The sequence below is a fragment of the Ptiloglossa arizonensis genome, chromosome 7 (genome assembly GCF_051014685.1).
Source record: "Ptiloglossa arizonensis isolate GNS036 chromosome 7, iyPtiAriz1_principal, whole genome shotgun sequence".
NCBI lineage: Eukaryota > Metazoa > Arthropoda > Insecta > Hymenoptera > Colletidae > Ptiloglossa > Ptiloglossa arizonensis.
In genome coordinates, this window is record NC_135054.1 from 11,434,652 (window position 1) to 11,458,692 (window position 24,041).

General features: G+C 40.7%; 2 protein-coding genes and 1 long non-coding RNA gene across 8 annotated transcripts in view; 2 read left to right on the forward strand and 1 right to left on the reverse strand.

Annotated features, from left to right (window-relative positions):
• Nucleotides 1-24,041, reverse strand: part of LOC143149431 (uncharacterized) — a 471,911-nt gene that overhangs the window by 218,907 nt on the left and 228,963 nt on the right. The window lies entirely within an intron of this gene.
• LOC143149433 (uncharacterized) lies at nt 895-7,101 on the forward strand. Of its 2 annotated transcripts, none has more exons than XM_076316772.1 (2): nt 895-921; nt 4,713-7,101. In XM_076316772.1, exon 2 carries the CDS (start codon nt 5,182-5,184, stop codon nt 5,587-5,589), a length of 408 nt encoding a protein of 135 aa, XP_076172887.1. In that variant the 5' UTR covers nt 895-921; nt 4,713-5,181; the 3' UTR covers nt 5,590-7,101. The 2 variants fall into 2 exon arrangements, with proteins under 2 accessions (XP_076172887.1, XP_076172888.1); XM_076316773.1 differs by having other exon boundaries at nt 901-921.
• LOC143149362 (uncharacterized) lies at nt 21,796-23,018 on the forward strand. 3 transcript variants are annotated; one of them, XR_012992755.1, is made up of 2 exons: nt 21,796-22,432; nt 22,704-23,018. It is a non-coding gene; the product is annotated as an uncharacterized LOC143149362 (long non-coding RNA). The 3 variants fall into 3 exon arrangements; XR_012992756.1 differs by lacking the exon at nt 21,796-22,432 and adding an exon at nt 22,456-22,627; XR_012992757.1 differs by lacking the exon at nt 21,796-22,432 and adding an exon at nt 22,456-22,612.

Here is a 24,041-nt window from a genome sequence, read left to right on the forward strand (position 1 = left end):
GAATAACATTTTTCCGTTCGAAGCTTCGTTTACGAAATCGAGTTTGAAGGTGTATAAATAATAATACGTTTGTTATAATTAGGTGACACTTTGCCGCCGAGTTTGAAACTTTGTTGACAATGCACTTTTTTTACTATCGGGTAATACTTAGCTGATGCACTCCCGTTACGAGCACCGAGCACTTTCACCGTGTCAACGTGTTCGCGATCACTGTAGCGAGACACTGTTACAATTCGACCGATGCGAACGTACTGACAATAACAGTCGTCGGTAATCGTACGAGCGAAGACAGAATGTAAATACCACGAAGGACAACGAATACCAAAGTGAAAACGAAAATGGTCGTGCTACAATTCTCGAGCTCGCTTTTCTCGTGAACGAAGCTTCGAACGGAACAATGTTATTGCTTCTTCTCGACTTGTTTTCGCGCGTAGAATCGCCATTTGCCAAAATGTGTTACCATTCGTCCGGTAACACCCCGTATAAAGTATATACATCCTAATATACATAATAATACTTCGTACCGGGGATTTTAAGAAAAATTAATACAGAACCTAATCCAATCCGCGCCAAATCCATTAGCGAGCGTACACATTTACCAAGTTCGCGCTTTGACTACGACATACAGATTTCACTAATGACTTTATACGTTTCCCAGCCGTAGCGAGCATAATACGTTTCAGCGAACACTTTCGCTAAAATGTCTTGTAAATGCGTATATCCTGCGGCGATAGTGCTCATTCGACGTTGTTCGCTCTTCAACGGTAACGTACGCGAACAGAACCCTGACAAGTGTTATCAACTTGAGAATTTCAACGCGTGATACTTCGTAATTTGCGAATACCAGAAAAGTATAAGCGTCGTGGTTTCGTCGAGGATCGAAGTAAGACGTGACGATGATCGGCTCGATGTTGAAACAAGGTATGTTTATTCGGTGCGCATTAACTCTTTGAGGCATAGTTGTTAAATGATAGAAAGTAAGTAAAATTAAACGACAGACTGATTGGATGTTTAATTACCAGATGGAACATTAACAGTTACATCGTACAACCTGTATGGAGTTATTTTAATTTTTCCTGGTCGGTTGAAAAGTAATCCACTATGCGTATCAAAGCATTGACACTAGAACTACCAAAAGGGGTTAATTTAACTCGTTTGAAACTTCTTTTTAAAATTAATCAATCAACGACCTACAATAATAGGTTGTCTTTGTCTACAATATTCACAGACGATTATCAAAATAGACAACTAATTGTACTTGTAAATTAATTCGTCCTTTTCCTATCTAACTTCGAAGATACGTATGTGGTCTTTTATAAATAGTGATACGTTCATCATTGGCAGTTCTAGTGTTAAAAAGGTGGGAAATTTCTTAATCCACTGTGCTCCAAGAGTTAACGAGACAACAAGACGAAGATATTAATTCTATCTACAGCGATTAATACGTTATCGCAAGAAACTTCGAGGACACATACGTGATCTGATATAAATAGTAATATATTCATCATTGGTAGTTCTAGTGTTAAAAAGATGAGAAATTTCTTAATCCACTATGCTCCAAGAGTTAACGTGGATAACTGTCATCGTAACGAGGCAACAAGGCGAAGATATTAATTCTATCTGTAGCAATTATTATACGCTAATTAATACGTTATCGCAAGAAACTTGGAGGACACGTACGTAACCTGATATAAATAGTAACATGTACAACATTGACAGTTCTAGTGTTAAAAAGGTGGGAAATTTCTTAATCCACTATGCTCCAAAGAGTGAAACGTCGATAGTTCTCGTCGCGACGGTGCAACAACGCGAAGATATTAATTCTATCCGTAACGGTTGATACGTTATCGCAAAAAGTTGCACTCGTCTCGGTAAAATTCTCAAAACTCATCCGCCGTAAACTTCCGAATCTGTGATCGAGCGGGTAAGAGGAAGAAAAAGATGAAGACGGAGCCACGAGGAAGGGATGAAAAAAAGGAGGCCTCGAAATCCCAATTACACCTTCGGTCCGAAAGCGAACGGGCAAGAATCACGAAGTTTTATCGGCAGAATGCGCCGGATCGCGAAGGGACCGCGAAACCGATAAAAAGGGAAAAAAGAAGGTCGCAGGAGGCGCTGCAACGGCGAATTGCCGTGCCCCACCTGTATAATGACGGTGCTCTTCGTTCCCGAAGAGAGGAATGTCGTGCAATTACGGCCGGTGGCCCTCCGCAGCTGCTTGTACTTCGAATGACTTAAGCGGCATTTAGTGGTTTTCGGTGTCACAGCGTTGCTTCACGGAAAAGAAAAAGAAGTTACACGAGATAGTAATCGGCGAACGACGAACAAATTGCTCCTTTCACGGCCTGTCTGATGGAATTACCTGATCCGCGAATAATCAGCATAGCTACGGAAACCTTTGAGCCGAGCGAACAATGGAACCCGGGCCTTCGATGGCGGTCAACGAAACACGGGGACAACGATTCGATTGGACCGAGAAATTCTTTCGTCGTGTAGGATCGTTGCCGCGAAATCGGCCAGTAATTAGCAACTTTGGATACATTTTTATCCGAAGGAACCTTTCATTATTTTGCGCCACCGATCCAAATCACGTCGAGTTCAACGATCCTCGAGTACGAAGTGAATCGAACGAACAAGGTCACAGCCGTGTATCCTCGACCCGTGGTTAAAGGTCGCTTCCCTTGGTTTCGAAGTTACGGGTATAAGAAGATAAGAAGAAAGTACGGTAGGCCCTTGACTTGTGCGTTTAACCGGTTTTCGAGTTTTCCGCGCGACTCGAATACCATGTAAATCGAATTCTGTAAATACGACGAGTCGCGGGGAGGAAGAACGATCACCACCGAAATAAATCAAACGCGCGGACATCTATCGAGGAAACTTGGGTGGTGTCGAGTGATCTTTTCGCAGACTTCCTTTTCTTCCTGGACTGCATTTGATACCGAATTTTCGTCATTAAAGCTAATTGAAGTCGAACGCTGTGTATTCGTTTGCGAAAAGTGACATTAAAGAGAGGAAATAATATAGAGTGTACAAAATATAAACAAAGACACGAGTAATCCTTGTTAAAATTACTTGATTCGCTCTAATCAGATAATTATAATTCCAAGGTCGAAATTTACTCCTTGTTATTATTATCAGAGACAAAACCGACCAATATAGCGTACTTATAAACTAGAATACTTTAAGAAAGTATTCCAGTGTAAAGTCAATCTTTCAGGTTCCATTTAAAATTTCTTTAAGAACCGCGAATTCTCGTATCGGAATTTGTGCAATGATTTTCAGCTATATATAAATAGTGTACACGTATTCCCTTCGCGAAAAAATATTTAAAATTGCCCAAGACACTCGAGAAGGGAGCGCGGAAATGTGTACGCGAATTGGATTCGAACGTATCTCGAAAACCGTATGAAAATATCGTCGATTTCGCGCAGGATGCGCAAATTGATGATCGAGTTGAACGAACGAGCCGCGAGATCCGCGCGGAATGATTCCCGATGATTCAGCGCCGTGCGCGATGTTCTCGCGAAGGAGGATCGCACCGGACGTGCGTTTTCATCCGTAAAACTGTTCGGTATTCGAGCACGAGAACGATTACGAAGCGATGGGCGGTCGCAGGGAGCATCGTTGGGAAAACCGAGGCCATTCGCTGGTCAAGTTCGCGTTATCCCGTAAAACGCGAGCCAAGTTGGCGCACAATAGCTCGATAAATCACCGTTCGGGCTCAATCACGCCACTAACGATCTTCTTCGACGATTTCCTGGAAGTACGCGAAACTCATTGGAACGTACGAGAGCGGGATGTTAAATCCGGCGCATAAATTATCGACGTCCGGTGCTCCGCGCCGCGCAACCCCCTTCGGAGCGTCATACGCGCGTTTTACAACGCCGAAAGGACGTAAACTCTTGGCCACGAAATAACTTCCCGAATGGTCCCGCGGTACCGTAATTAATGCCGGCCGCGTCGATAAGTTTCGCTCGCTTTGCCAAAAGGGATTGCCACGACGATGCGAGGAAGGCTGACGGAGGGTGTAGAAACGATACGAAAAATCTGCATTAAAATTCTTCGGAATAGGGAGAAAGTAACCGAGAGAAAAGAACGTTCGTAAGTAAATTAAGAGGGTACGAAAGAGTCTTCGTTGAATGGAAAATAAAGGGAGTGTCCCTTTGCCGGTCGAATAACGTTATTAACGATGCTTATTGTATCAGAACGGATGAAATACTTTTATTTAATATTTACCAAGCATTCTTCGTTCAAAACAGATTCGGTTTCTTTTTAACGCTGTTCCTTTTTTTCTCCGTTTTTAACGCGAGATCGACAGTTTCTTTAAGTAGACAGCATCGATGTTCGAAGTTATCGTAAATTGGAGTAATTTATTTGCAAGAAATACGAACGATCGTAGACACGAAGCGAGTAATACTACAGAACTACGCCTCGATATTTTTAAATACAGATTTTTGAAATTTCGCCAATAAGTAAGGCTACACCGGAGATTACTCAATGGAGCCTTTACCTACATTATTCACGGACAAATGAATCTATATCGTTCTATTATCAAAATAGACGACTAACGATAAATTAATTTACCCTTTCCCAATGTAACTTCCAAAAAGGCGTGTGTGGGTGCGATACGAGTAGCAATACGTTCGCGTAGCTAGTAGCTCGTTCCCTGTTGGTAGTTCCAGTGTTGATAACGTTTGCTCTGGTTTTGGTAGGTACGACGAGTGTCGGGCTTCGAGTTCGATCGTCGAGGGTCGGTGACGGATCTCGAAACGGTCGTGCTGGAAAGATTCGGAGGAATCCCGTGACGAGATCCGTTGGAACGTCGACGAGACTCGTTGGTAGCGCGATTCGTCCGGATCGGAGTAAACTGTAAGGAGCTTTGGCACGATCAGCGGGTACAAAGAGCTCTCGGTGAACGCGGAGTGGAAGGCAGCGAACGAGGCAATAACGAAGGGCGGGCGAAGAATGGAAAAAAGAAGGGGGAAAACGCGGAGGAAAGACAATGAAAGATAGGAATGGAGAGCGTGTAGCAGGCGAGTCAGTCAAAGTCAACGACCCACGTGCCGCGAGAAGCTGGCCGACGTGGGCAGAGACTAATGGGAAGATATATACCGGCGGCCGAACGTGGATGGATAGACGTAGGTATTACCGGCGTCAGTATCATCTGGCACATCGCACGCTATGCGAGCACGTTGCACGCGTGGGCGCCGCTCGTTTCGCTTCCATAAAATAGCCTTCGAAGGATTGCGGTCCGAATATTTCTGCGGTTCGACGGCGTGGGCACACACGCCGGCAGAGAACTGTATTACCGCCGCCGATGACTGTTACCTTAACACTGACAATGAAACGCACGTGTTGCTCCACCGCGGACGGGGTGAGAGGGAGAGAGACGGAGAAACGAGGGAAGGGGGGAAAGCGAGGAAGCGAGAAAGCGGGAATGTGGGAATGTGGGAATGTGGGAAAGAGAAGGAGGATGAAAGAGTGAAAGAAAGAGAGGAAGACAGAGAGAATGAGAAAAGGAGAGAAAGTGAGGGAGGGAAAGACAGGGGGAATGAGAAAAGGAGAGGAAGTGAGGGAGAGAAAGAGTGAAAGAGTGGAAGAGTGAAAGAGAGAAAAAGAGAAAGAGTGACAGAGAGAAAAAGAGAAAGAGTGACAGAGAGAAAGAGTGAAAGAAAGAGAGAAAGAGTGAAAGAAAAAGAGAAAGAGTGAAAGAGTGAAAGAAAAAGAGAAAGAGTGAAGGAAAGAGAGAAAGAGTGATAGAAAGAGAAAAAGAGTGAAAGAAAGAGAGAATGAGAAAAAGAGAGAAAGAGTGACAGAGAGAAAGAGTGAAAGAAAGAGAGAAAGATTGAAAGAGAGAGAGAATGAGAAAAGGAAAGAAAGAGAGAAAGAGTGAAGATTGAAAGATTGAAAGATTGAAAGAAAGAGACAATGAGAAAAGGAGAGAAAAAGAGAGAAAGAAAGTGTGAAGAGTGAAAGATTGAAAGAAAGATAGAACGAGAAAGATGAGGGTGAGAAAGAGAGAAAGATAGAGATCCGGCAGAGAACGTTGGGAGACGCGTTGCGAAGTCGTTAACGTTTTACGAGCATCTCGCGCATCAACTATCTAGCTGGATTCCGATCAATTCAACGTACGTACTAGTGCACGAGTCGACTGCTCTGTTACGACGGTCACGGCGAGGTCACTGGGGTTTTAAAAATATCGCCAAATCGCCGGCTCGGACGAACGACACACATCGACGATTCTCGCCCGTTAATGCAATTCGTGAACGCTAACACGAGTAATTGGTCCAACCGTTACCGGTGCAACCGGTGCCCACTGGTCCCGCTAGGTCTCTTCGCGATGTTTTTTACACGGATGCGAATCCAAGTGGCTGAAACGTTGGTACCGTCGAGAGCTTCATCAAGAGAATCTATTGTAAAGCGTGTCTTTTTTCTTTGCTTCTTTTCGTATTTTTTATAAAGAATCTGTGCAACTCTTTCGCATCGACGTTTCTCGTATATATTTGTTACTCTTTCGATAATATTTAGAAATTTTTGCAACGAAAAATAATGAAAATCAGTGACGGTACCAGAGCCTCGTACAGCGCAATCGCGTGCAGAGCAAGTGTTACGGTTTTTACGATTTCAACCGTTCTATTTGTTCGATGCAAAAAAAATTTAATTTTTGGCGGGAACGTGGACAGTGTGAAGTATCAAATGACTCATCGTTCGAAGATTACCACTTAATATCTTGGTCATAGTCTAAAAACGACCTGGATGACATCGGTTGAACTTTGCCTTAATCCATGGTACATATTTATTTATAGTATTCTTCTAGTATTTTGGTAAGACTTTTCTCGGCCAGTTTGGAATTTTTTGCGACACCCTTTATGCGTTTCTTACTCGTAGACCTCGAGAAATACACGTAGTTCTACCGATGAGACGATGACTCGAGAATCACTGTTTTGGAGCAGTGATCGGCAATCCGCGGCTCTTCGTTCGTATTTCTATTAAATCTTTCGTAAATCAAATAAATGTATATTTTGCATAAGAAAAACATAAAACGTGGCTCTTCGTTCGTATTTCCATTAAATCTTTCGTAAATCAAATAAACGTATATCTTGCACAAGAAAAACATACAACGTGGATTTTTTATCTGCACCCTTCATTGTTTACTACGATGCATTTTGTAAGTGTGACTTTTATAATTATACAACGTGCAAAGGTAAAAATTTATGGTGTAAATCGAGTTAGGAAAATTCTATGGCTCGAAATAAGACGAAAATAACTTCGATACTTTTCATATTCAATTGTGAATTCCCACAATTGGTCAAATTGCACATTCATGCCTCTGGCATAAAGGGGATGGTACAACGATCTCGATATATACTACAAATTCACACTTTCGAATCCACGGAACGATGAATGGAAAAATTCCATACTCGCAGCATTTATTTGAAAAGTGAAAAATTTCCCGTTTAAATAACGATTAAAGTCACGACGAGATTTATTCGAACAGAGGATAATAAGTTAATAACTTCCAAGTTTAGTAAATGCTTACATTTACCTTACGAATACTCATCGAAAGTTCTGTCTACGTGAAACTTCACAAATGTTCGTCAAAGAATAATACCATCTTCTAAAAAAATAAAACGACGAACCTAACAGCTCCATTTCTTATCGAACGACAAAACATAGCGAGCAACCTATTACATTTCTCAATAAAGAAACCCTGAATTACATTTTACATTTGGTTTGAAAGAAAATAAAACCTACACGCGTATTTACGTACACGCTCGTACTTCGAAAAAAGGTAAACCTAATCGAGAAACTATGAACGCGTACCTTCCAACGCGACGAAATGCTTTCAATTCACCTCTGCACCGTAGCCATAATTCAAAAATAAAAGAATCGGTAACGCGCGCGCACGCGCAACGAAACTTTTACCGTGCGTAATTAATAATCGTCTTATCGGGCGCGGATAATCCCCTTTCCGATTTAATTAGCATAATTCCAACACACCTGAACACTGGAACGACCATTGTGGAGCTGCCAATAAAATACTGACACGTCGCGATTGTGAAAACGTTATTTATGCGGCGTTGTACAATTGATCCACGGGAAGAGATTAAACGGTACCGATGAATTATTTACGCGCAAATAAGCAAGGGGCGTGAAGAAACGAAACGAGTGAACGCGAGGTCCGCGAACCGTAGGAAAACGAACGAAACCTATCGCGAGTAAATTGTGAACCGGAATTTTTTACACCTAACTCGCGGCCAATTCGATTTAGAGATTAAACAAGGCGGCGCATTGTTTCTCGTCCGATGCCACCCACTGAACGGATGTTTCCATCCTGGTTTACAGAAAAATGCCCGCCCACGCGATACTGAAAGACACCGGGGTGCTAATCGACCACGGTCTTGTGACAAGCCGACCGCAAACCGGCCACTTAGCGGACCGTCTTTGCGGCTAAAGCGGTTTCCAAGCAGTTTTACATCATCCTCTAAAAAGCATTCATTGCGTATAATATACCGGGTAAGGCTCCTCGTGGCAGCTTTGGAAGAAATGCGTTTCGACAAACATAATAGAGTTCATTGTAACGGTAATAATAGCGATAGTAAGGTAAATGTCCTCATTAGCGATTGTGCCACCCTTATCGACCGTACGCGCTTCTTTCCTACGGAATGGAACGAAATAAATAATGTTGCGAACGAATCGGTTACGAGCGAACGTGGAAAATATTTTTAACGTTCGATTTATTCGTTACACGAGTCGTTGGTAAGTTTGACAGCAGTACGATTACGAGGATTTTGAACGACACGAGATGTAAACAGATGTTACCGAGGTAATGTATACTTTTTGGTTTTGTAAAATCAACGTCAGAAAGATTTTTAGAGAAATTTTATTTCAAATTATATTTCGTGTAGATGAAACGTACCGATCGTGTTTTACTTAATACTGACTTAAATTGAAAAACGATAATGTCAATGTTCGAGATAACTCGTACTCGCGTATCGATAAAAAGTAATTATTTTAGATTCAGTAAAGTATCTGATGACGTTATTTCGAAAAATCACTTTGAACCAAGTGGTTTTTAGGTACAAATTTTAAGGTGTTACTAATTTTAAGGAATAGAATTTAACAACGTTCGTTAATACCTTGATACATTATTTTTTTGGTGTGTGCTCAAATGGAATTTAATTACAATATAGTTGCTTATTCAAGTACATTAACGTTAAATATCTTGAATCGGTACTTTTTAAATGATAGATTGCAATTCCTAAACGTGTCGCAGAAAGTTTCGCTGTACTTATAAAGCGATTATTATTCTAAAACACAAGTTGATAATTTCGTTTCACAGAATAGAATCGCGAATGATAAAACTTCCAGAAGCGTCAAACTTGCACTTGCATGAAAAAATATCAAAGCAACAAGTTTATCTCTCGAAGACTTTGCAATGCATATCGATTAACGCGTAACCAGTAACAAAGCACGCGATATGCACGAACAGAACTAAATTAATATTCACATCGGAGACTTCCGCGTATGGAAGCTGACCAAACAATTGACTAAACATGTGTTCAACGACCTTTCGATCCCGTTGAAATCGTATCAATTGAAGAATGTTTGGAAAAAGTTTACAAAACGTTTCGCGAGCAATTTACCCAGCGGATGTACGTCTGGAAATGAAACGAGCCGGTAATAACTGACGAGCAACTGTTAGAAGACGAGCTCAGAAATGAGAATTTTACCTCGGTGTTCGTGAATGGAAACATCGTGCTGCGCGTAAATCACTATCTTACGCAGCCGGGTGTGGTTACGTTGCTCAAAGGGTTCAAGTCAACGCACCGAAATCTACGATGATACATAAGTAATCGCGACGACCGTGCGTGTTGCTCTTCCGATGGCAAAGATACGTTTTAATGGGCTCAAAGCATCGGCGCGAGCCTCGTGCTACTTCGTTGACAAGTTACGTTCACTGAAACTGTCACGACGACACCGCGACTCGTGTTTCAAAGGGACGGGGCTCTTTTTGAAATTTCACCTATCGCCGCGCGCTAATGCGCCCAGAATGCGACAAAGTCTCCAACTTCTGCCCGGAAGCCTTATTCTCAATTCGTGTTACGAATTTACCGATGGTTGCATAACTCTGCGGATAATACACAGAAGAATCGTCGAATCCGGTAAGATTCTGGTTTACCGAGAATAGAACCGAACGACGAAAATGAAATTGTATATATATATCAAATTTACAAAGCGAGAGAGAAAGGGAAGTAAATTTCTTTTAGAGTGTTCTTGGATATATTGTTACATTTCTCGTTGTTCAGAATTGATTCTAGATGGAGAAATTACTCGTATAGATAAAAATGTCGAGAAACGTATGTAGAAATAGACTTCGATGAATTTTTTGTTAAATAAATATTACAGTTCGATCAAATTATATTTTATATTGAAAGAATAAGAATTTATCCGAGTAATTGTCGATCGAATAAATATTGTCCGCTTATTTTTAAATAGGTACCTTCTTCCCCGAATCGTTAGCGTTAAAGATCGCGATATTTCGTAATACGCCTGAAAAATTTTCACGCGTTCTTTCACCGTGTAATTTCCCACGATTAATTTCCCATCTGTCTATACGACATACGTCAACTTTCGGTATAATCGGTTCGACGTTTTAAAAATAGCGCGAAATTCAAATCGACCGGTGAAGATTGGGACACACCGTAATAGGTTGTCCGATAACTTTTATCGAACGACAAAACTTATTAAGCAACTTGGTATTATACTGTCCGATAAATTTTATCGAACGAGAAAACTTATTGAACAACCTAGTACAGTAAAATCTCCTAAATCTCGTAAAAATTGATCTCGTCTTAAGAAAGTGTTACGCGTTACTCGAGGGTCGAGTAACGGCCCTAAAAACTGGATTATCCGAAACTGTGATACGGTTCGTGGATTCGTGGGTTCGTTCGTGACTTTACCGATTATGCAACGGTGCTGTTCCGCTTGTTAAAAAAATATGAAAAAGTCGCAGACGGTGCTCGAGAGTTATCGCGAAACTTACGAGCTGCATCGCGGACACTCGTCGAGCGAAGACGGGCCGAAAACGGAGTTAAGAAATTACGAGCCGGTGTACGCGGTAAAGCTAATTGAAAATAATTGGCCGCTCGGTTATGCGCAGCTTGAGACACGGAGCGTGCTTATGACCGGCTCGAAGATTCGTGGCTCCGATGATTCGTCGTACGAAAGAGAAGACGCGGGATAACGACGAGCGTCGCGGTCCGTAGAAGGCTGGACAAAGTGAACCGAGATTAAAAGTAAAACAAAGGTGGAAGAAACGGAGGGAAATCGATTTATTTAACGAGCACGAATCGTTTTGTTCCGCGGTACTTTCATGGCGGACAATGCCGCGATATGTCTGAAGGCACGAATAATTGAAAATGAGAAAAAGATTGATGGTACAAAGTGATGTCCGGCTGGAAATCGGTGAATAATACAAAGACGATCCTTCGGTAGGTTGCCTCTTTGTTCCTCTCCGAATGTATTTTCCCCGCCGTAATAATAAATGGACAATGAAACAACCGATGAATGGACGATGAAACAATAATTTATTAACACGGGGAAAGGTTCGAGCGTAATCCACCGGAACGAAGAAACGTTTAACGGTTGGAAATTAAACAGAATCAATACCACGGATACGGTCGAAAGAGAACGAAAGTTATTAAATTTCAAGAATCACTGTTTTCTTTTTTTTCCTTTTTTTTAGCGATATACATACTATAGCGAGATACATCATTTCCGATTAGGACAAACGTTGCAATATTTCGACGCTGATACGAGTTGTCAGAAATTTTTAATACACTATAAGTGTGAACTTTTCGAAAATCTGAACAAATTTTTCTACGAGCGAGGAAACCATGCCGACGGTACAAAATGGAGCAATTTGACATCGTTATTGTTATTTCATCGAAAGTAATCGAAGTTGTGCGTACGAGAAAAGAACGGAGTGTAAAGGGTATTCTAAATGAAATAAAATTCAGCGCATTAATTATCCGTTCAAGCGTTCGGTCGTTGCCAAGATTATGCTTCTATGTATAACTATAGTAATTCGTATTCGAGAGAATCTAACAATCTGTGTGTCATGCACGAATGTACGTTTGGTATATCTGTGCGTCTACATCCGGCCTCGTAGGTTAATTCTTGGAGCACAGCCCACATCGTCTGTTATTTATATTCAGTCTGATTGAGATGGAACTCTGTCTGAAAATCTCGGTTATGGCTGAAGCATCAACGACCCTGTATTTCTCCTTTTAACGTCTTCGCCGGGATTGCATATTCCAATTAGTAACATCGGCGTAATTTACGGCCAAGAACGCGACGGAAGCTCGAAATCGTTTTCTTTTATAATTATCGCATAAACTAAGAACGTGATTTCGTATTTTCGTGTATAACGTTTAGAACGTACCGAATATTCAATTTATTCAAATTTATTCTTATCGCGAGACGATCTTTCTTCGAGCATCGAAGATAATGCATTCGTTCGATGAAAATTCACCGTTCGATATTAATTAACGAAACAAAAGTTTGAACGAAACTTTTCATTTTCGAAAACTTCCAGTACTATACATAACGATATTATGGCGCACTGTTGGTTACCAAATAGATTGAAAACAGTTATAATCTTACACTTTGAAGAAGGTAAAAGGATAATTTGTTAGCAATTGTCGTTTATAATGCTTCAACATTCGCTTTATACGACCGTATAGTCAATTATCGAATAACATATACTACCTACTTTGAGCCACAAAACGAAGAATTAAAAATAAATAACAATAAATGCAAAGTGATATTCTAGTCGTTAAAAAAAAAAAACTAAAACATACCAAAAGTATGACACAATATTAATCAGGGTTTGTTCTCTCACCGAGTACCTAATTATAAACAATATTTATTTTTAATCAAAGAAACACAATTCTCGTTAAAATCGTACCAGATTACACACTACCAAAAATTATTCACACCATCAGGGAATTCTATTATCGCTGTAATAAAATAAGTCGCGACGGTTCGGTAAATGAACTTTGATCGGGTTTACTCCGTACACGTGTACACATTTCTCTCAACATTTCGAAAACGGTCTCAGAAAAGATTTTTGGTATCGCGGAACGATGAAAGTTTCCCCCCCCTGCTCGAAGAAAGAAAAGTTAGAAGCTACGCGTAGACTCGAAGAAAGCTGGAACGACTACGATTCATCATCTTCAAGGCCCGTAATTTTATCACCCGGATACGGGTCGAAGAAAAATGACAACCATTCGTCGGGGGCCACGGCAGGAACCCCTAATGTAAGTGGCCACGCAGATCGGCTAATACCGACAACGGAACCGGCGCTTCTGCCTTCTAACCGCATAAAAGGCAAAAAAAGAGAAAGAGAAAAGAAGAAAAGAAAAAAAAGAAAAAAAAAAGAATCGCTACACCCCGTCCCGACCGTAAACGATTACCCTCTTCGGCTCGCTAGGCCAGCTCCTCGAATATTATTCGCCTCATTATCGTGTCGAGGATCCCGGTCGTGCAACTCGCGCCGTCATAAAGCAAACTGCGAGCGGGGCGGTCGGATGGATTAAACGCGATAATCGACCCGATAAGAATTTAATTAACGCGTTATATATCTCGCAACGCGATACACGAGCAGCCGCGGCCCGCTTGTAACCGCTTAGAAAAGATACTACCGAGATTCTGCGGGGCCTGGCATGCGTGTCCCGTAGCGTGTAATATCACGTGCTCTCACTTTTCTACCGAGGATCGTGCACGGTGTTCACCGACTCTCTCTTTCTTCGCTCCACCCTGCCCTGCGCCCCTCTACGACGACTTATCGCCGTAAAGATATCGTGCCGGGCATTACCATATTATCTTGAGTTCACACCTCGCCTATGGAGACGCCGGTAGCCGAACCGATACCGATCGGTCCGCAAAAAGCATTTATAATCGTCGGCAATTAAAGCGGTTCTATCGGGCCACCGTTCGTTTACGGCGCCGTTCGTCGCGCCGCGTTATTTTATGTACTCGAGCGACGATCAACGCCGAACCGATTACGTTAAACGAACGTACGATTGGTAAACGAGAACGCGAAACAATACCTGCGAGACGAACGACGCAACGCTCGAGAGGGATCGTCCGACGGGTTTACACTTTTCAGATTCTTGGTCGTTATTGGACAAGTCGAACGAGTGAGAAAGAAAGAAACTAAATGGGATAGGGTGAGGTCGACAACGGTGTACGATATTGGCTCAGAATATCAACTGTTGCTACCCCTTCGAACGTATTTAGGATGCCTGGTTAACAGGGTTTGGGAAATTTTTCATCACATATTTCGCCTGTACGTTGATTTAAACCGAGAGTTGTTACTACAAGTTTTACCAAAGTGTGTATTATTGGTCTTCAAAGAGGAAAATGAGAATGAAACGGTTCAACTTGTTTGACAATTTTCTCAAGACTGCTTCGAAGGTTTCGATTTGTTTCGTTGCAAGTCGCAAGGAACCATTGTTTATGTAAAGAGAAGCGTATCTGCCTTTCTTTTTTAAACTTCTTTACGAGTACGTTGCTTCGTACCGCGGATGGTCTTATCGAGAGGGATCTCTTATCTTTAAGAGTGCAGGGTTACTAAACCTGTATCGGTACCTAAAACCAATCGCTCTTTCTGCATTCAGAATTTTCCAATATGCAAGCAAAGATATTGGAAATTTCCTAAACGAAGAAATCAGTTTTCATCGTTTAATAGTGTTCAATATTCTCGATGATTCAAAGTTTTTAGTTTGCATTAGTGGCTGTTCGATCGCTTCGAAGTTCGACCAGCCGATTTTTATAAACCACAAGTACGAATCGGTCCAACCGACGAACGTAAACAACGAAGGAACGATTGAATACGTTTTATAGAGAGAAAACGTGGCTATTTGTCGAGAAGTTACCGTACCGAACGGTTTGCAACAAGATTTCCAAAGCTCACAATCGAGAAATAACACGACACTGACTAAACACTCGCAAAATTCGAATTGAATTTCCTCTCTTACAGTTTTCGGCTTGTATATACACTCCGTTCGAAATATTTCACGACAAACTTGTTTACAAAGAACGGTCTAACGTTACAACCGGTTTGTTTACTCCGTTATGTTGGCACATCTGTTGTCAATATTTGTGTATTTATGATACGAGATCCATTGAATAAATTTATGTATATAGAGCGAGACTAGATTCGAACGTAAGAGTATTTCATCGTGTCTAAATTTATCGAGTAAAGAGTTTACGTTAAATTTTGTTTAGAAAATAAGTTAATCGCTTCGAAACAGAACCTCAACGGAGTCTTACAACGTTTACAATGCGAGCGATTCGGTCGATTTGATATTTTACCGACAACGACACTCGAAGAGCGAAGAAAAGGGCAAGAGAGGGCAAAAGGGTGTAAGAAAAAAGATCAAATTCGAGAAAATAAAAATGAGAGAGATGTGCATAGATCTTTCGAACCATTCTATCCGTTTAAAATCAGGGAACGGAACTGTTCACCTTTCAATTGTTCTAAGGCAAATGCATCGATACTTTCTGCAATTGCAATGAATTATTAAAGATAGTAATACTCATCATTTTCGGGTAAACAATCGAGGTTTTGGGTGCGAATAGTAGTAGTCGCTTACGTGAGTGACTAAAAATGGTCCAAACCGTATTACGTTTGGTCTTACATTCGCTAGAAAAATGTCAGTAACGTGTTAAAAATATTTCCATAAGAATGAAAGAAATATGAAAAAATTTCGTTTTTCGTTAAGTCCGCGGCCTTTAAATGTCAGTCGGCTCCTTACAAAGATAGCCACCGAAGCTCGTGTCGTATTTCACGTTTCACTGGTTCCGATGGGGATCCCCCCTATTTGATAGGGATAACGATGATCGTACAACGAATCAAATCTGGTGATCATGCAACGAGAATTTACCGTACTTACACTCGTTTTATCAAGCTACAACACGTTCCGGTTAATCGCTCTGCGCGAGCTGTACGTATCGCTAATTACTCAAATTTATATTATTATTCAGCAATTTGAGCATTGGATACGCAACGACACTGAACGTGTACACTTGCGTTGTGAACAACAACCTGGTGAATTTTCTGGTAACATGCGAAACTATTTATAAGTGACGAGCGTTTGCCAATTAGTACGTTCGATCGTTGTTCGTGTACGCGTAATACCAGTAATCGTCGAAAAATTCTTGCACGTCTTCCAATTTGCGAAGGACAGATTTTTGTATATTACCGAATCGATGGTAATCATGATAAACATCGATGGTGGATACATCGGTTCTCCCTGGTCAAGAATTTATCGTCGCATCTCGGCATATTGGATCGTAATTAAAGGGATTCGCAGTATCTTTCGAGAATTAGCAATTTAGCGTCGTTGAGTGCATATTTACAACGACAATTTATTATTTGTGATTATCGATGAAGATTTCTTAGGAATTTAAGGAACAAAAATGGAGACACTGCGTCGTTAGAGTTTTCTAACGTTTCCATTCAAAGTATTTGATATTTGCATCAGATACTTTAAAATTGTTCAACTACTCAAACTTAATGTTTTATCCAGAACACTTACGAGAATTCCTCTTTTTGACCTATCACCACATCCACAACGATCGGTGAAAACAACTGTGTAGATCGTACGAGTAGGTTTTTAATTTGCAAAAAATGTCCATCGACCTTTGATTTTCGTTCTGGGTCTCCAGTTTCCTTTCGAAACGCATTAAGAAAATTTATACACAGTTTCGCTCGGATTATCTAATCGCTTGTGTTCACGTTACACTTATTAGTTGTATCTGTACCTTGATTTTCTGCTCACTAGTTATTTTCTACGGTCAATGGGTCTTTACTCGTGTAGAAGTGTTTACGAGTATCTAATTGAATGAAAATGTATTTGGTTTATGAAATAATCCAAATTTTATAATAGAAGGCCCAACGCTCCAAATATTGATTTTAATTAAAAAATTTAAAACACGTGAACAGGAAGCAGCGATCAAAATTTATATTATTACACGTGGAAATGTTAATTGGATATTTTTGAAAAGCTAGTAACGATCAAAATTTATATTATTACACGTGAAAATGTTAATTGTAAAAAACTAATAGCGATCAAAATTCATACACTACTCATATTACACAATACTCCAATCACTTATGGAGTAAATCAATACCCGAACTTTTCGATCGTAAATTGCATTACAACGAAACAATAATAATGTTCAGGATGAATCCAAGACGAATATCGTCAATGGGGGGCGTCTCGAAACCCTTTCGCGACGATTATTTTCGAAAAAACCGCGCCGGAAGAGGCGAATAGAGCGTCGCCTTGAACCGCTCAATTATCGAACACCTTAAGCGGCCCGATCGCATTGAATACGAAGCAAGGACATAGCAAAGAATATACGAGGGACGTTTCTCGGTAACGATAATTGAACCGATGTGCACACGTCGAATCGAACGACAATCGCGGCTTGGCGAGAGACAAACAACCGCGTGGCAATACGTTCGCGAGCTGTCGAGACACCTCCCGGCTATAGCGGAGCAGTGAGGTCAGCCAGTGGTTATTCAAAAGGCGCCCATCGCCGTCTCTGCGGTTCTCAGCGAACATAATTCCTCCGTGCTCTCTCCTCTGTGACCTCTGCGGTAATAATGAGTCAGCCCCTGTATGGATAGAATCTCGTCGGGATCGACGAAAATAGCATTCGACGAGTTATATCGCGCGACAGGCCACAGCGTGCTCGGGGCTCTTTCTTTCCTTCCCTCTCTCTTTATTTCTTCTTTTTTTTTTTTTTTTTTTCTTTTTTCTGTTCCGCGAAACGAACACGCACACCGCGTCTGGAATTCTAATTAATTCCGGATCCGCGAGACGATAACTGTTTCTTTTATTGGGGACGTTCGCTGAAACCGTGTCCGAGAATAATGTCGTCGAAAGTACGTCGCATTAACGTTAGACGCTTCGCGTTCGACTCGGCCAGATGTCCCATTCGTTTTCAACGCCGCGAATATCTTCATTGTTCTCGATAACAGCGAGACGGCTCGCAGATGGCAATTGATGTTTCCGGTGAACAAGTTCTTTTTATCGGAGGAAAGTTTCACCGGGATACGCGTACTATTTCTTTTTTAACTTTAGAGCGGTTCGGTGCGCAAAGGTGGTTGAAACATTGCTCGAAACATTCTTTTCTTTTAGAACGCACGGGAATTATTTACCGAACAAGAGTCGAGAGACGAGGAAAGAATATTTTAGGTAATTGGTCAAATTTAGAAATTAGTTAGGTTGTTCGAAAAGTAATTTTTTTGGTGGAAATGAAACACGATTTTTTTAGAGTGTAGAAACATTTTATTGAATTATATATTCTCCATTTTGGAAAACGAAATGATTTTTCGAACGACCCAATAACTGTTCGCCTTTTAACCCGGGAGTAATCTTTCTTTCTGTCTACGGTACATCGTGTGTATTTATACACTTTGATTTGCGCGATACTCGTTTTACGCGGGAAACTTTGAAATAAATTAACCACGTAAGTGGAGGACTTACTATATCCCGAAACGTTCGAGATAGTATTTATTTCGATTAAAGTTTTTAGTTCAATAGTTTTTAGTGACGATAAAAAAGATAAATTATCGTTTTAAGAGCGTTCGTACTCCAAAATCAAATATTTCATCCGGTAATACTAAACGTCAAAAATTAAACTCGACATTTAAAACATTGAATTAAATTGTATCAATGTTTAAATATTTTAACGACATTGACGGACAGCCATTATCGTAGCCGTTGTTAGTTGTACCTAATTTTCAAACGTGCATTACCACCATTCAGTAAGCGCAACATAAATCAATCCGTATCGTATCACATCGTATTAGCAATCTAATGCCAATCTTCCAATGTACATACTCTGAGTCATGAGCACCATAGTGCACCAGTTGGTTCGTAATGCGTAAGGGAATATTTAAAAAAAATGAAACTTTAACTGTTTATTTCGATTACGATTAAGCTTCTTCCTTAATCATGGAAAAAATGAGAAAGATCCTCGCAAGAAATTTCACTTGGCGATCATCGACGACACGATCCACGTTCGATTTCAAGACCTGTTGCGAAACAATGTTAATATAGCTAGTTTTTACCGCAATCGAGTCTCTGGTTAGTTTCTCGTTACGTCTTCATCGTCCGAATTTGGTTAATTCTCTCAAGTCGACTAGAATGCAGAACCATTAATTCTTTTTAGCAACGTAACACGCTCCTTTCGATTAAACGTATCTTAATTGTAAATCTCTTCTCCCTCGAGAAATCGTTTAACAAGACTTTGTGTTCCCGGTGTTCGTTTCCATAAATATTTCCTTATCTATTCGCGGACCGTGTATCTCATTATCCTCGCGGAAACCATCGTCGGTTTTAAAATAAATAAACGTTTCCAAAGTCTCTCGTGTTATCAAACCGAAGTGAATCATCGCGTAGGCTAGCTCGGCCTTGGCGAATCACGAACCTCCCCCAATTATAAACACCGACGTTATTGCGATATTACGTAACTTGTACTTATCTTCGACAAGCGACAAACGTAGCACCGGCTATCTTAACGGGCCCATTGTTGCTCGAGTAATGATTTATGAAAGGAACAGTGCAATTCAAAGGCAGGTTATACGCATCACAGAATACGACCGTAAAATATTCCGAGCTCGTGTAACGACGAGAATTTCATTCGGAAATATTTACCATTCGTGAATCGCAAAATATAATTAAACTTTGGAAATTTCAATTCCGAACTGGACTTCTTTGGTAGCTCTCGATAGTTTTTGAGAAAGTATAAAATAAAGAAAGAAATCACTTGACTGGAAACACAAAGCAACGTTTCGATCGATTGTGTTGTATTATAGTCCTCTGCGATCTTGAATATTACCTAATTGAAACGAACGATAATTGATCGGTCGTATCGAAATTATTCAAATAATTTCTTAAGTTCTTACGTTAAAAACGAGCAAGAGACACTGACTATCGTTCGATACAATTAACGTCCAAGTAAACACGTCTGCTAGACAATTATCATAAAGTGTCACAGTGTGGTACAAAGCGATACTTATAAATCTATGACGGTGTACGAAGCTACCGAAAGCAAAAATGTTCGTTCTGGATTCCGTAACAACAAAAGAACCGTTCCGGTGAAATATTAACAGAAACGTACGTACGCTTTGTGCAACGTCGGATGCAATCACTATTTCAAACTAACTGTCAATTTTCGCTTTCCATACAATCTGCCAGAAACTCGTCTGCCGGTCACGATTGAGTTTACGATCGAGTGGCACTGGCCCTACGGAAACTTTTATAAGTTCATCCATCGGTAAATGCATGCGGGAGTTACGATCGATCGGAGAAATCCCAAAGGGTATATTCGATGCTTTCGGATGAATAAACTGGTAACTTTAAGAGAAAAAGAAGGAAGAAAAAAAAAAAAATATAGATTAAGGTCGACGGAGAGATATAGGTACACGTTTTTAGACACCTCACGGACGAAACTCATGATTTCGCAATCTGATCGGTTCGAAGTATCTCGATTATTAACCGAAGCAATTTCAACTTCGTTTCGACGGAAATAAATCTTGAGGTTCGTGTAACGAGTAACAAAGGTGATTGAATTCGGACCAATTTCCAATTTTGAAGTATAAACGTTGTAATAATTTGAACAACTGTTCTCACCCCTTCTACGTTTAAGTAATAAGAGACAAATTTACAGTACTTGATTTATTCTTTTTTCTTTCGATACACGTATAATATTTATAGATAAACTTCAACGTGCATGGTTTTCTTAAGTCTGATTTTTTAAATTAAAATTTTAAAGTTTCCAACTATTAGTTTTTAATCTTGGCACTATACGTACTATATACTGTATGGGGTGGATCACGTAACGCGATCGTCTTAGATTGTTCTGTTGTTCATCGATGGAGTGACATTTTTTTTTGTATAATATGGTTTAAAAGGGCCTTTAAAATAATTATAGTACACATTTGGCCTTTTATAGGTGAACCTACAATTTTTTGACTCTTATCTTTTAACGCACGATGAGACGAATTTGGTCAACATCGTAACAAATATTTTTATTCTCCATCTGAATAAAAAAAAATACAAAAAATATTCTTTACATTAACCAAAAGGATATGCTTAATTTTTTCTACGAAACCTGCATTTATACCATGCATCTACACTTCGTCGGTTATTTTTCAGAGTGGTAACAGCTTCTTTGTAAACTTTATAATAAGATCGTAATTAATTTCACAATTACAAGACCGTATAAAATTCTCCCAATTAGGATATTTTTGTTAGTTTCCCAGTTCGCGTGGAGAAAAAAACACGAGTCGTACTATTTATAAAATCCCGTTTCAACCTTCGCTAAAAGCTTAGTGGAACGAAAAAAGAATTGCAGGCAAACTTGAAAACTGCGAGAGAAGCGATAAAAATTGTAATATAATCCTCCTAAAAGAGTAACAGAACAATCAACGATGACCTAAGCGATATACCCTGTATCTATCACCATCCAGGAATAATTTTATCGATAAACAGAGTTACGAATAACGTTGTGTTTGCAAGTTACAATTTATAAAACAGTCCCCGATCTACAATTCACATTCGGTAGACTTTGTACGTAAAAGAACGTGCACGTTGACGTATTACGAATGAATTTTATTACCTCGCGCGATTGTGACTCGTCTCGATATTTGTCCAACGAGACATACACGATTCTATAATCGTTTCACTTCAAGAGGGTATAGTGAATTGCGCGCGTGTCTCGGCCGAAACGATTAACGTAACGCGTCCCATAATCGGACTACCGGTTACGACCGTATCGATTTGTATTTAAATCGAATACAAATCGGAATCGACCGGTATGAAATTTCATTGGATCGCGGTTGGCGCGCACAACTATCGTTCCGTTACACGTGCTACAAGATAAGTGTCTCGATCCGTAAGAGTTACGCCGAACAGAGTTACGAATCGACCTAGAGGTGGCAAAAAAAAAAAAAGAAAAAAGAAGAAGAAGAAGCGTGGAAGAAAGAAAAATTCTTTTACACGAGAACGACGCGTCGAGCAGACGCGTGGGGTTCCAATGAGAGGTCTTTCTTCGATTCCTCGTTGGTGGTAGCCCTGTGTTCGGGTTCGTTCGACACGCGTGTGTCACCGCCACGTGGCAGTCCCTGGTTGACCTTGAATGGTCAACGAAACACATCGGCCGATGGAGACGTACACTGGACACGCCGAAACCGCGCATGTGTGGTGAACTCGAAATGCAAATTAGCGGCTTCCACGAATTCATCGATGCTAATATTATGATAATGAATGACGAGCCTCTTCGGCTATTCCGGCGAATAAAGACGGATGAACGCGAGCGAACACCCGAGTTACGGATATTGTGTGTACGTGTGTATATATAATTTCTCGATATTTCGCGCGTCTTTTTTATTCGGGATCGCCGACGATCGCGATAAATCACGGCCGGGACGCGTGAGAAATGGCCGGGGAGAGGAACCCGTGGCAACGGAACGATTAAAACGTGGTCGTACACGCGTATACGTGAACGGCTGGTGTACGCTGGAGTTCGTTTCACTTACGTAATGTTTATACCGTTCGCGATGTCGAAATTCTGATAAAAATGTCCAAACGTAATCGATTATTTTTCATTCGCAGCGGAGCGCAACGAACGACGAACAAAGCCAACAACGATTCATCACCGACGTTATCCGATCGAACTTTTTTATTTCTTCACCGCGAAATGCTTCGTTTTATAATCCAAACTATAATTTTTAAGCAACGTGTAACGCGTGCAATGTTACTCGTCTCTTATTGGTCGTTCGAAATTTTGTTTATATACAGTTTCTAACCGAGTAAATTTCCAATGAATTTCTTCGTGAGAGATCAATTCCGGACGTAGAACAGGCTCTAATTTTGTTTAAGAGAATCACAGTTCTCCGATCATTTATTTTTGTATGAAGTATATTATTATTCAAGAATCTATCTAGTAAATTATCATATGTAATTATCAAACTATGTAACGTACATCGACAACGCTAGAAAGTAGACCGTTTTAATAACAAGATATCTAAATCGTTAAGTGTCAAATTTATTTTACTTTTCGTTCCTAAACGATTCTTAAAAGTACTCGATAAAGAGAGTCATTGAAAAAAGAAAAGAATACATATAAATAAGACAAAATTACATTCGTCTAATAACGCAAGTCACTGGAAAAATATCGCAAAATTTTTAAAAGTATCCAAAAACGTTAACGTTACCCTATACACGTACATAAACCAATTATCCTAAAAACGTATCACGTGGAAAATGTCTACGCGAACAGAGAAAAGACTCGAAACCGTGGTCGTCTTGGAAGCAACTCTGAGGCAATAACAATTAATAGGATTGGAGAAAGGCGGTCGTGTTCGCGATCGCGATAACGCCACTCCCTCGCTGTAGCCGAAAATTGAATTTCGCACGATAAAATTCACGGTTAAAGAAATTACGCTGTCCTATCCGGCGATGATAAATTCACAAGCGGGAACGACTCGAAGGGAGAAGAAAGCGGAGCCGGCGGAATCGAGGGAATAAAAATGTGGGAAACGAATCGCCGTCCGGGGAGAATCAGACCGTGAACGAGTACCGACGGGATACACGAAGAAGCAGGCACATTTGGCCGTCGTGGGTACTGACATTGCCGAGCCAGCGGACCAGCACAACCATCTGATAGACACGACACCGTGTGTCCGTCTGGAGGTTAAACCACGCGGCGAACCAGGGACGATGCAACCAGCGGGAGAGACTCACGGACACGGAACACAGTTGGGTCAAGGATTCCGTGAATTTTCATGAGAATTGGCAACACGTAGGAGAGAATCTCCTCCGTGGAACGAAGTAACGAGTACACGGATCGATACGCGTGCGTTGGCCACGCCGGTTTCGCTACGATGATCGTTGTCGCTTAAAGACGAGTTACTACACCTTTTCTACAATTTAACGCTTCACCTAGGGTTG

Coding starts and splice junctions, on each gene's coding strand:
- LOC143149433 (XM_076316772.1), top strand. CDS start 5,182: ATGCGAGCACGTTGCACGCGTGGGCGCCGCTCGTTTCGCTTCCATAAA.